We start from the raw sequence: 14,054 nt of genomic DNA, 5'->3' as shown, positions 1-14,054 counted from the left end.
GTGAGTATATACGGTAAATATGTAGAATAAACCTCTGTACAGTTTTCCTCATCAGTCTCTTCATGCTCAGCGTTTCCCTCCCTAGTCCCTCGGTGTTGGTAACGGCGAAATCCCAACACCTCGACAACGAATAGCTGCGGTGGCGTCCATGATCACACCCAGTTTCAATAACTGGTGGCAGCAGTGGGATCCTGGTCAACCCCCGGCCCCAATAACACGAAAAACAAGGCATTTAGACTAGAAACTTTCTCGACAGCTTGCGTGTTGCTACATGCTTAAAAGCTAGTCGGCATAAATGTTTTCCATGAAATCCTCTTTCCATCAGAACCTTACCAGAAGTTTTGTAGACCAATAAGAGACCATTTTTCACGTTTCAGTAAATACTGATGCAACATTCATAAAACCCCTATACATGCCCCAATTAAAAACCCACATGACAAAAAAAAATCGAGTACAGTTCACAGGCGGCGGGTCATTGCCCTCAGACCACTTACATCAATTGTCGAAAGCAGCGACAGCTGCTCGACCTCGCGCGACGCTTGGTCCCCCTGTCGGCTGCTACGGTGAGAAGTGGTCCCGTCTGGCCTGATCCAGATCTCCAGCCGCTCTTCTTCCAACGGACTCTCCAGACTTGGCTGCTGGTTGACACCCTCCTCCTCCAGCCTCTTACGCTCTAGGTGGTCGTACTAGGAGGAAGTGCCATTTTACAAGATTACCATGCTGAAGCAGATGCAGAATTCTCTAGCGAACAATACACGAGATAATTTCTGGTTTGGGAGACTTCTCGTGTCCTGCACTGGACACATAATTGTGAATGGACAACAACAAAATTCGTGGTACTGCACTGAAAAACCAAACCTGTGTCAGGAATGCTGTTGTCGATAGAGGCCAATGTGTCTGCATTGATTGATATGCGGGCTTAACGTCCCAAAACCACCATGTGATTATGAGAGACGCCGTAGTGAAGGGCTACGGAAACTTTGACCACCTGGGGCTCTTGCACCCAAATCTGAGCACCCAAACGTGCACCCACATCTGAGCACACAGGCCTACAGCATTTTCACCTCTATCGAAAATACAGCCGCAGCAGCCGGGAGCTAATTTGTCTGCAGAAAACCGCGAAATCTCTCACAAAAGCAAGGATATCCCGAAAACTATTACCCTTACAAGCAGACACACATAGTACAGTGAAAGCTCGTTAAATCTTATCTTCTGGAAGCAGCAGCATAACCACTCATTGACCACTAGCTATAATTTGCATCTCCTGCATGCACAATCGCTGCTAACATAGAAATACCATATTATTTTGCATGAACAGTTTCAATTTGTAACAAGCTGAACTGAACAAAAGCATGCATATATATCCTTATTCTTCCATGGTGGATGATTTGAGATCACATACCTTTTTCCTAGCATCGTCGAAGAGGGCGAGAAGGCTTTCCCTCGCAGTCAGGAAAGGATTGCTCGCTGCTAGGCTTCGCATGTAATAGTATACTGCGTCGAGCTTTCGCCTCTGGTGGTGACAGCAAACGAAAAAATAATTAATTACCAGGCACAGAAACTATATACATGGCTAAATTTTTTGGACATGCATTACACATCTCTTAGAGATGAAGCACTTTCTTTCTCACCTATCAAAGGGATGAAGCAAAGTAACTTTTAAAACATGCCAACTCCCGTATTTTACTGCTGCCAGCTTTGGGTCATAGGAGAGCTCAAATCAAAAGACCAAATTAATGTAAGAAATGGAGTTTGCCATGTTACAGGCAGCCAACAATTTACAGGTCTGCTGTTGAGACAGCAGAAATTTCGTTTGAGCTAATTGTTACCGCTGTTGAGATAGCGGTAACAATCAGCTCAAACGAAAATTCACTAAACGCAGTCTCCCCGAAATTGTATGAACACAAACTGGACTGGGGACAGCTAAATTTTCAAGTGGCTTACCGCATAGAGTGCAAGAATGGCAAGCTGATTGTATGGACGGCCATTCTTGGGTGCTATCTGCTGCGCCTTCAGGTACCAGCTGCACAAAAAAATAGATTAAGAAAAACTTTAACCTTTTACAAAGCACATAACAAACCCAACACAACGGTGAGTAAACGTACAGCTGCTATTGCTCTCGTTTGCAGTAAAACCTCGATAATTCAAACTCGGTTATTTTGAAATCCTGCTTAACTCGAAGCATTTCCACAGCACCGTATTTTGAAATGTTAAGTAAGAGCGGATAATTTGAAGCGGCTGTCACCACCAGTCTAGTCAATTCGAAAACTTTGGGTGCAGTACGTGTGCCAATTCCCGACCCCTATTTCGCCCCAAATCCGTGAAAACGACAGCCCTAAAGAGTCGCAAGGCAATGCAACGTAGCAATACTAATGAGTGGCAGCTGAAGCACTCGAGCTTCGCAACTTAGAGCACGAAAAATAAAATTATAAAAGAAAAAAAAATAAGGTCTCGCGATCAGCTGAAATGTGCGCCTATGGAAAACAGGACACTTCACTACAACACAGCAGTGACGTGTGAGCAGCAAGTTACATGCTTCTCGCAACATCAGCGCGCCATGATTCGCCCATTATATCTGGGAATATAAAAAAAACTAAGAAATTCTGGCGCGATTTCGATGTATGCGAACTTCGACGTGGCGGTTTCTACATGAATTTGTGTACTTGCACTGCTAGTGAAGGTCTCGCCTGCAACACCTACTTAGAAAACTCGGTTCGAAAGCTTCAAAGGAGATGTTTTGCAGTTGAAACACATCGGGAATTTAGTCGCACTATCCGTTATTAAATTCTTCATCTTACCAGAAAGAATGGGGAATGGTCGCATCATAACGTGCCGACACAGCGAGGAGCAGGCAACATGCTGCGCGCGTGTCACTACTGTCTTGCAGAGTCTTGTTTTTACGCAGGCTCGCATTTTAATGCAACACTTTTTTTTTTTTTTTTTGCAGTGGCAGCAGCGAGGCCCGGCCATTGCCCCTTGCTTGCAGTAAAATTGTGACCAGGTATTGATGGAAAACATAATCCTTGGAGCCGCAAACTAGCCGTCAATGCAAACGACCATCCGTGATTACAGCTCACACTTTGGGGTTGGCTACATTATTGAATTTTATACGAGGCTTGTGCTGGATTGCACAGCCCTCTCAAAGTTCTGTCTTGGGTGTTGTCAACAACCAGCAGAGAGTGACCCCAACTTAGTCACCTGGGCTGAGAAACATTATCGTCAGAAAACACTGATGTTCGCTTCGGACAGATGGAAGTGGAGGCTGCTCCGACACTTTTCAGGCGCTCTGTCAGCAGGTATGGTCTCCGCTACACCCATATTATACGAGATAATGACAGCTCACCCTATCTTTCTTTGTGCAAAGATGAGGTGTACAGCTTTATACCACTGACCAAAGAAGACTGCATGAACCATGTGCAGAAGAGAATGGGCACCGCTCTTTTCACATTGGTGGCACGAGCAAAGAAAGGGGAGCCATTAAGTGGGAGGGGTGGACTGACGCAGCAGTTGATTGAAAAACTGACTGGCTACTACAGGTTAGCCTCGCGAAAACACAAAAGCATCAGTGACATGCAAAGGGCTGTGATGGCCACTTTTACCATGTCACGTCCACCGACGACGAGCCTCACCATGAGCTCTGCCTACCTGGCCCTGATAGCTGGTGCAAACATTGTTCAGCACAGGCCAAAATGGAGCCAGCACCACCTCACAGCTGTAGCCTGTGTAATGTGTAGCAGAGGCTCTCTGACCCGCAACTGCTGGAGCGATGCAAAGGCAAGAAAACGCAGAATGCAGCGGAAAGCTTGCATTCAGTCATCTGGTCAGCAACTTCAAAAGATCAGCTTGCTTCATTGTTCGCAGAGGAAACTTTTGTACATGAAGCACTTACGCGGTATATTTTAGAAATTTGCGAGCCTACACTGAAATGTGCAAGTCTGTGGGCATCCAACCTGCTAGCCTCGCCCTTCAAAGACCTGAAGAAAAGAATAAACAAGGAAAAAGAAAAGCACGCAGTGCAGAAGAAATGACAGAGCAGAGACGCAAGAAGAAATTTATAGTTGAAGATTTCTTTTAGAAATTTCCGCAGTGAGTGTCAAAACTTCAAATGCAATTTTTTCAGCATCACATCTTTTACCAGCCTGACTAGCCTCACGGAACTTTTCGTTATGTTTTTGTTAGCCAACTTTAATAAATGTTACACCGTTAAACTCGTAAAGGATCAAACTGTAGAGCTATGCTATTTTTTTATGGCTAAGATGATAAGATTCTGTGAACAATAATATGAGATAATCGCACTTCAGAATTATGAAGCATTATTGACAATTGAAATTTTTGATATAATTAATATCAGCATGAATATAAATAGCATAGCTCAGCATGGCAGATCGTTGGCTACAGCTGCATCTTAACCTGGACCAAAAAATATCGAGGAAAAATGGGTTAATCCCCCACAAGAAATTACCTAATTAGACTTCACTTATTTTCTCATATTCTAAGAACTACTTGAGATACAATAAATCTAATTACATTTTTGTAAACAGAAGAAACACATATACAAACCTAATTTCATTAAATTATCTCTAATAATAAAAATTTCATTCTTAAAACTGGCATCTCCTGCTAAAGGACCGACATTAAGGCTATAACAATAATATTCCATGACTGCAGCAGCAGCATACTACCTGTTGCTGTCGCTTCCATTGCCAAAGCACTGACGGTGAAAGACTTTGGACAATCTACAAAGAGTGGTGCTTACCTTCGAGCTTTGCCGTAGTTAGTGGTACCCATGGCTTGCTCCCGGTACCGAGCCAAGTCCCCTAGGCAGATGTAGATTTTCTGCACTGAGATGAGCACCAGCCGGACGGAGTCTGGAATGACCCTGCCTCCGGCAACGCCGCCCGCCGACGAAGTGGAGGAACCAGCACCGAGGGAACCACAGACGTCAGGCTCGAGAAACTGGCTCAAGCTGAAGCCGTACGTCTCCTGGAACTTGTCCAAAAGGTTCTCGTAGAAGATGGTGCCCTTAGGAAGAAAATTAACAAAGGCTTAAGGGGGGAGGCTACACTTAATGGGCAACTTTTTTATTTATGTATAGATCTGAACGAAATTTTCACAGTTTGTGCATTTATATGTTCAAATACTAAAAATGTAATTACTTTTTTGATAGGTCAAGTAGTTTACAAGATACTCCACAATCAATTTCAAACTTGCGTCCTTTGTAGCCTAATTAGCATCTATGCGGGAAGCACCAAAACATTGGCGAAAGTGTAGAAACAATGTAGGATGCTTAAGGAGAACAATATGCTATAAATCAAATTGCTGGGCCAATTTCAGCAGGAGTTAAAGGACATCAATGTTCAGAGAAAAACAAGCCACCTTCACCTGTCACGCATGTGACCCAATTAAAAATTTTCTATGTGTATATTGCCTTCAAAATAAGCATATTGCATACCGCATGTATTTATCCTTGTGACAAAAAAAAGAATTATGCTGATAGCTCAAATGAAACAGAAGTTATTTTGCCTCCAATTTGGCAAATGTGCCAAAATTGATGTTTTGAGAAAATGAGAAAAAAACGTTTCAAAATGCCTTTATTGAAAAAATATTATTAAAATCTTATGAAAATGCACCAGGGACATAATCTGGATACATCGCTTGCTTATGCTTCTTCTTGACCAGCTTTCTCAGATTTTGTGATGCTTGTCTCTGTTTATTTGAGGTTGCACTCTGACTACAGCCCTTCTCCCTAGCCCTCAGGAATGTGCTGCTTAATATCGCGATGTCCAGCTGCTCTAGAATTGCAGCAAACGTATTGACATTGCCCGTGTTGAAGCACAGCACAGCTTCTGCAGAAACAGCTTGCACAGCAAGAGAAGCGTGCTGCTCCTTTAACACCAAACTCCAAATTACGGATTAGAGGCTTTCGTGTGAATTCCGAGTCTTGCCTCGCTGCCGCACCACTTCACTCCGTAAAGCGCTCAATTTTTCGCGCTGTTGCCGACACCGGCGAAAAACCCTCAAGCGTCGTGGTTGTCTCGCGGGCGCGTGCGTCACAAACTTTACTGGCAGTGATCACAGCAGCATCTACCCCCACACAGCCGAAGTCGACATGCTCCTTTAACACCAAACTCCAAATTACGGATTAGAGGCTTTCGTGTGAATTCCGAGTCTTGCCTCGCTGCCGCACCACTTCACTCCGTAAAGCGCTCAATTTTTCGCGCTGTTGCCGACACCGGCGAAAAACCCTCAAGCGTCGTGGTTGTCTCGCGGGCGCGTGCGTCACAAACTTTACTGGCAGTGATCACAGCAGCATCTACCCCCACACAGCCGAAGTCGACATAGCGCTCGCTGTCAGGGAGGCCTGTGTGCACGCGCACTTCATAATTCACAAAGCGTCCGCTATCCGGGGAAGCTATCTCGCAGACTCTTCCATCGATAACTTCAGTACACGGGCGGCCAGCGTCGACGCCGCGCATGCACGAGGAATTGTCTTTGGTTACAACGGTGTTATCAAACAACGTGGGCGCTTGCTCCCGCGACACAGTAGCAGCACCAATGGGCTTTCTGCCTTTCTTCCCTTAAGGGGGGACGCGGCACTTCGGGACCGAAAATCAGCCAAAAAATCGAGTTTTCGCGGACCTTCTTTTCGCGTTCCCGACATCATTGCGCACCTATTTACAAAATTTCATAGCCGAATACCATCAACTTTTATCGTTATTCAACTTTAAAAAACCGAAAACGGGCGTCCTGCCCTTTAAATTGAGGGCGAATAGCGCAGGTTTCGGCTCTACGATACGCGGGAACTACGCGCTCGATCGGCGCCATTTTGGTCTTGTTTGAAAGAACGCGTTTTCAGCTGTTTTTTTTATTCAGTAAGCAACATTGAGCGTTTCCCCGGCTCGAAAAACGGGGCCTCAAAGACGAAAAGCCGCGCTCACTGCCATTGGCTAAACGGCGCACGTGACTGAAATGGCGCTTTCCGTTTGGCTGGAAGCTCGCGGCTTGCGCCTGCGTACGCGACCCGACGCCATTTTGAAAGGGTTACCGCTGTGACGCCTCGAAATCGGCAGAGCACTCTGAAGCTTCTGATCGTATCGCCATGCCTGGAAACGCAAAAAAGTATCGGACCGTGCACGCATTTGGTCGCAGGAAACGCAAAGGTCGTGGGAGAAAGTCTACGAAGTCATCAGAGCCCTTGGTTGACTCCGACGAACGATGTGTCGACGCTCCACGGCCGTTCAGCGATGGTGCGACCGAGCGCGTTGCCTCCGACGACGATGACGGTGAAGCGAACTCCGGGCGACTACGAATCGACGCCAAGGTGGTGACAAACGCCGAAGTTGAAGAAAATCATGCCCGGGAGAAAGCGACGCTCGACCGGCTTTCATCGGCGCCAGCAACTGCACGGAAAATTGATTTTTTCACCGCGAGTTGTAGCGAGGCAACCGCACAGGACTCGGACCACGCTGCTCCTTATCTGCTTATGCATCTAGATATCCTAAACGCGATAATGGGTGCCTTGTGTTGCAAAGCCTGCCACGGACCGGCTACGATCGTCAGAGGGGATCGGGACTACGGACTTGCCGTGAAAGTGCTAGTGCAGTGTGAAAGGTGCGGCGAGATCGCGAATGAATGGACTTCGCCCCGCGCGAACGGCACGAAAACGTGCAATCCGTTTGAAGTAAATCTTCTCGCTTCGAGGGTGATGGTGGCTACCGGCAACGGCCAAACGAAAATGAACGATATTTTCGCAACAATGGGCATCTCACACCGCGGTATGCACCACAAGATGTTTCAGCGGCATTTGAAGAACACGCTGGCACCCGCTGCAACGCGAGCGGCTGAGTCCGCTATGAGCGAATGTGCGGAAAAGGTTAGAACAATTTATGATGACTTGTGCTTCGGCCACCGGGGCAATATTGCCGTTAGCTACGACGGCACGTGGAAGACGCGAGGCCATTCTTCCCACATCGGCGTGGGCACAGTTGTCGAATTATTTAGTGGCTACGTGTTGGACTACGTCGTTCTTTCCAACTTTTGCCTAGGCTGCGAGGTGGGCCCAAAGCCTAGTAGTGAGGGCTATCAAGAATGGAAGGCTAACCACAAATGCCAAAAAAATACGAACAGCAAAGCGGGGCAAATGGAAGTGGAGGCGGCTCTAATTCTATTTCAGAGGTCGCTTGAACGCCATGGCCTGCGCTACACAACTATGCTGTCTGATGGAGACTCTAGGACATTTTGCGCCATACAAGACGCCAAGGTGTATGGTTACATTGACGTGCAGAAGGAAGACTGTATTAATCATGTACAGAAACAAAAGTGCGATGGGAAAAGAGGCCTTGGTGGGAAAGGCAGGCTCACAGGTGAGCTGATCACCAGGCTGAGCACATATTATGGCCGGGCTCTGAAATCGCATGAAGGTGACGTGGGCGAGATGCAAAAGGCTGTGATGGCCACATACCGCCACGTCACCTCCACTGATGAATGCTCGGACCACAGTCTGTGCCCAGCTGGTGAAACTTCATGGTGTCGGCACAATGCCGCAAAAGCAAAGGGTGAGCCCGACCCCAGGCATGCCTACAATCTACCGAAAGACGTGGCAGAGGCATTACTACCGGTTTATACCCGGCTTTCGGAAAGAGCCCTGCTTCAGAGGTGCGAACGCGGCAAAACGCAGAACTCCAACGAGAGCCTACATTCGGTAATCTGGAGTTTGGCCCCCAAGGAGCACCATGCGTCCCTGTTCGCTGTTGAAGCAGCTGTTGCAGAAGCAGTGCTGCGCTTCAACACGGGCAATTTGAATTCTGCAACGGCAATCTTAGGTGAAATGGACATGAATGCGACAAGTACTGGTGCCAGGAGAGCGAGAGAAAAAGACCACCATCGCAGCATTGTCTCCAACAAGAAAAGAACAGCCTCATTGGAACTCCGGAAGCTAGTGAAGAGGAGGCATGAGCACAGAATGCATTCAGACTATGCTTCTGGTGCGTTTTGAGGTTGTCTTGTTGCATCTTCTGCAATAAAAATGTGTGCCCACGTTTTTTCTCGATTTCTCAAAACGACAATTTTCATGTGCTTCCCATTATGCCGGAGCAATATCTCTTGTTCTATCTGGGTTATCATTACGATTTCTTTTTTGTTTCGAAGATAAATGCAAGGGATGTGTCGTAAAGTAAGTTTTATTGTAATAATTTTTGAAGAAAATTCTCTAAATGGATCTTTTGTTTCAAGTGTAGATGGGGAAATTTTTCATGTCATATTCAACATCCCACAACTTTGCTTCGAAATAGCCCAGAACAACGATTTATACTTTATTGCACACTGTGAACATACCGAATTGGTTCTATAGGTTGCACATCAATATCCAAGTTACAGTTAATTAGCTAATTAGGCCTTAATTGAAAAAGTCGCAGTTCATTATTTCTTTAAAACTAATTGTCACAGCAAAAAAAGAATTAGATTTTTGAAATCAGCAGTAAAATCTACATAGGCTCTCCAAATTTGACTGAGGTACTCGCAAAAATAAAAGAGTTTTTGGAAGGTGTAGCATCCCCCCTTAACAGCAAAAATAATGCTGCGATCGGAACTTTTTCGCACCGTCAGGCATAGGGAGATGCACAAGCAAGTTAGGGATACGAGTCAAGACACCCTCGCAAGGGCGATACCCTTTCAAAATGGTGGCAGACACTGCCAGCGAGTTTTCCTGGCCAATCGGGAAACGCCATTTTGGTCACGTGCGACAAGCAACCAATGGAATCACGCACGGCGCGTGATTTTGACTTCGCTTTTTTTGCTTTTGCGAAGGGCACATTGTTGCCTACTGGAAAAGAAAAAAGTTAGAAACGCGACCTTTCCAACAAGACCGAAATGGCGCTGGTGGAGTGCATAGTTCTGGTGCCGCCGTTGGGGGTTGAAATACGGCTAGATTAAACTTTAATTTAAAGGTCCGCTTGCACAAAGTTGCTCTCTTCATGGGTTGTAACTTGAGAAATAAGTGGAATGTCGAAGCCAAACTTTGCTGATAAGTGCAGAAGGGCATCGGAAACGCGAAAATGGTGAGAGAGAAAATGCGATTTTCGGAAATTAAATTGGATGTTATAAATGCCTCTCTGGCTGTCTCTCCAGTGCTTCTTCCCTTCATGCGCAATTAGAATGGTTCTGTCCACGTGATAGGGGGAAGACCAATGAGAGATTGCGCAGAGTCGTAACGTAGCCAATCGCTCGGTGACTATGAATCCTGCCCAAATAGCACTGTGCCAGTCACTCCATCTACTCTACTGGCCCCGCCGCTGTTGCTCACGTGTTTGTATGATCTTCAGCGGTGCAAGAATAACGACTGAGGATATAAGCGCTTCGACTCTTAGCCTGTCACCTTTTCAGACTCTTGCCTGCACTTTTTTTACTGTTAATAATTAGCTTTCATCTACTAGTACAGTAGACGAGAGTGATGGTTTGCAGGGCAATAGGATTAGTTTGTTGTAAGCCAATGTGAATAAAAGCTCAACTTGCATCTGCCACAACCCTATTATTTTTAGTGCTAGAGTTATTACATTTATTATTTGTTAAACTTTTATATTCACTATCTGACGTCACCTTGGCGAGTCCATTCGTCACGCGATATCCATAAGTTCTTTACGTTGGACAATAAAACTGACCTACAAATGCAGGCATAACTTTAATGCTTCCACCCTCCAAGTTATAGCCTCCTCAGTCCCAAGAATGCACTAATGAAAAAAGCTTTTGCAAAACTGTATCATTTGGCTTTCTGCTCTTAAATATAAAACACAGAAAAATTATATACTCACCAAATTTAATGGTTGTCTCATGATGCAATGGTACCCATTTGGGTACTTCTGAACAAAATATCAGACCGAAATGACTTCCAATATGATCTTCAGGGTGTTTACAGTTAAAGAAATGTACTACTATGGACGTCATTCATGCAACAACTAAGAAAAAAAAGTTTTCATTGATGACGAGGACACAGCCGCGCGCTCGTGCAGTACTCGGCCATTTTTGTTCACTTGTTCTCCAAGTACGACTTGAGACATGGTGCCACTTCACAAGGCTTTGCGAGAGCAACTCATGTTAATTGTGGCAAGACAAATTCAGACACCTGATTATTGAATTTTGGCGATCCGTAGCCTTTAAAACAACAGTACCCAAATGCGTAACCTGGGACCGAGCAGTATAGACATTGAATGTTTTCTTGAGACATAACTAATAACACCTGCAAAGAAGCTGAAACACTTTACTGTATTTACTAGATTGTAACATGACAGATTACTTCATTGTGTCTAGGAACAAAAAAAATATCCAACACAAAGCGATTGTGTGCATCATTGCAATATTTAGTTAGACCACTTGAATTTTAGTATGACTCTAAAACGGGGGTCAACCTTCAGGTAGCAAAAAAACCTGGGGAAATATTGCGTTACGTTCAAGTATATATACGATAATTAATGGTTAAAAGCTAATTGCTTTCAAAGTGCAACTCATCCAACATTCCATGCGATCATTAGTGCTGCAATTGTCTCACCTCATCAACCAAGCTGAGAAGTAGCATCTTCGCCTCCTCTTGAAAGTCGGGACACTCTTCCATGATGCGACGGAATGCCTCGATGCCTTGGTAGAAAGCTGACTTCCAGAGTGCATTCTCCACATTCTTCTCCGCACAGAACCTTGGGTCAGCCAGGATCACGTTCTCATACCGAAGCTGAAGCTTCCATCTGAAACCCAGAAGAGGATTTCTTACATCCACACTAAATTGCTTTCAGACTGATATATTACTCCTTTAGGAGCCTAAGTTCTTCGTTTTCACTATCATAGGCTCATTATTTGAAAAACAAAAACTCGTGGCTTCCTCTCAGAATGCCACAACAAAGCTCGAAACCCTGTAGCAGATTTCGGTCCTTTTTTCGTATTATGACCAAAGCTGGTTCTATAAAAATTCTAGAACTGGCTGGGTAAACTTTCTGGCCCCCTTAGAACAGAATGTAGTGCATTTCTACAAATAAAAGACTAATGTATTCCCTAGAAGCACCATGTCTTTGGCATCGGTAAGCTGATGCGAAATAGCGAAAGCGTCGTCTCCACCTGGGTTTCATTTTTGCATGTTTACCAAACTTTTCAAAACATACCCTGAGGGCAAAAAAGGTGCTTTTGATATCGCAACAGGGTAATCTATTAATACAGTCGAAATTATTTGCTTTTTAGCGCCCCTTTAAAAATAAAATCTTTCAACAACTTACGTCTATGAAAACTGCTACATCAAAGATGAAACTTTACGGGCGACTTCTTGCACTCCTTGTTGCAAGAGGGCTCGTGGCCTAGCTCAAATAGCAGCGAATAAATTCAAGTTCAGTAGTGTCCGACTGTTTCCAGTGACAATTCCCACACCACATTGATCGCAGCACCACAATAACTGCTTCCCTCAGAACACCCTTGAAAGTAGACTGGAGGGTGGCCTACAACTTGTTGAGACATTACGGCACGACCCAAGAAACAAATATTACAGAACGCCAGTTTTGAAGACTCCTCGGGTAAGCTGTCTAATTGAACTAGATATCCATCACCACTGAGTAGCTACCGTCTGTGATGTGTCAAGTCGTTGAGGCTATTGAAATAAAAAATTACGTGACGATGGTCAAGCAATAAAGCAAGTTCCATACACTTTAAGTTAATTAGAACAAGTACATTGCTACTGAGAAAAAGTAAATACTTGTTCGATTACCCTTTGTTGCATTGCTGCACCACGACGCTTTTCACCAAGTGCACATTGATCACTGAAGCCGAACGTAGCACAATGCGAGAGAGTAGACAGCCTTCAAAGAGCTATCAAGCACTGAGCAAATCACCACACCTCACAAAAGATTTTCACGAGTTTCTTTTCAGTTTGTTGTAGCGCGACGTCTAGACCAAGCTAACTCACCTGCAATGGCCCATGGCTTTGGTGTCCATGTTCTGAATGCCCTTAGAAAGGTGATTCATCAGCTCTCGCTCCAGAAGGGCAGCATCGTGCAGGTTCTTCTGGACGAGTGGCTTTATTTGGCTGTATCATACGAGCAAGACAGGGTTATAAGCATTTTAAAGGGTTATAAGAAAATTAGAATTATCAAGCAGTTCAGGTGAAAAAAAACGGGCGTTTCAAGAGCCTGTAAACCACCTCAGATATTTTTTCAAGCATTTCAAGTAAACGCGCACATCGTAGGCAGGATGCCCTCGCGATCAACGATTCTACACGTGGCAGGGCTAAAAGCCACCAGTGCAGCACAAATCTTAAGAAATAACTCCTCCTTTCCGGGCCTTCGCAAGACGCGCCATGCCACATCTCTGACACACCGAGCCAAATATGCTTGATTGGTCGAGCAAGAGCCTATGACTTCCAGTCAGTCTGCAAGCATCTGTCCGCGCTGCTTGTTGTTGTTCCTTGTGTTGCCTACGTATAACACATGCAGAGCACGGCGTGTCCTCGTACGGGTCCATCGCATTGGCGATCCTTTGAAGGTGTGCGCACAACGCAGGGTCCATACCAACACAATTACAGCAGCCACGGTTCGCTAACAAGCACGCAACTGATGGAGTCGATGGCCGGAGTCACAACAGCCAGAAGTAGATGGTGTTTCAAGCAGCGCATCAGTGATGAGGCATGCCACACGAGATTGGGAGGTGCATGAGAGGAGCGCTCGGGGAGAGGGCAAAGAGGCATGGGAGAGGATAATAGCGGAGCGAAGTGAAGGAGAGAGCTAAAGGTATGGTCGTCGCAATCAAACGCATTGAACTCTGCTATTACTGCACCATTTCAAAAAATTCTTACGGTTCCGCATTCGTCGTACACTAGTGCCCAATTTCCCCACCGCAACTGAATTTCGACCTCTGGGTGGTTCATGGGCCCTTTAAAGTGCATTTAGCAATGTGAATTTAATGTGGTCTCTGCATTCACAGAGTACATGACAAATAACAACTGCAGGACTGGCTTAATGCAACTCTGCCTGAGTTCTGCAGAATGCAGACGCTGGAGCTCTCATTATTTGAGGTTTGAATGATGAAACAGA

At 45.3% G+C, this 14,054-nt stretch overlaps 1 protein-coding gene across 2 annotated transcripts in view; it reads right to left on the bottom strand.

Moving 5' to 3' along the window:
- Nucleotides 1-14,054, bottom strand: part of LOC119174512 (telomerase-binding protein EST1A-like) — an 89,490-nt gene that overhangs the window by 70,023 nt on the left and 5,413 nt on the right. For both annotated transcript variants that reach the window (XM_037425454.2, XM_075889561.1), the window contains exons 3-8: nucleotides 12,932-13,051; nucleotides 11,540-11,729; nucleotides 4,757-5,022; nucleotides 1,945-2,023; nucleotides 1,403-1,513; nucleotides 495-686 (exon numbers count right to left, since the gene is read on the bottom strand). In XM_037425454.2, coding sequence (XP_037281351.2) covers nucleotides 495-686; nucleotides 1,403-1,513; nucleotides 1,945-2,023; nucleotides 4,757-5,022; nucleotides 11,540-11,729; nucleotides 12,932-13,051 — 958 coding nt within the window. The remainder of the gene's footprint in view (nucleotides 1-494; nucleotides 687-1,402; nucleotides 1,514-1,944; nucleotides 2,024-4,756; nucleotides 5,023-11,539; nucleotides 11,730-12,931; nucleotides 13,052-14,054) is intronic.

This window comes from Rhipicephalus microplus, chromosome 3 (genome assembly GCF_043290135.1).
Source record: "Rhipicephalus microplus isolate Deutch F79 chromosome 3, USDA_Rmic, whole genome shotgun sequence".
Classification (NCBI taxonomy): domain Eukaryota; kingdom Metazoa; phylum Arthropoda; class Arachnida; order Ixodida; family Ixodidae; genus Rhipicephalus; species Rhipicephalus microplus.
The sequence above is the reverse complement of the archived record's forward strand: the minus strand, read 5'-3'. Positions and strand labels throughout refer to the sequence as shown.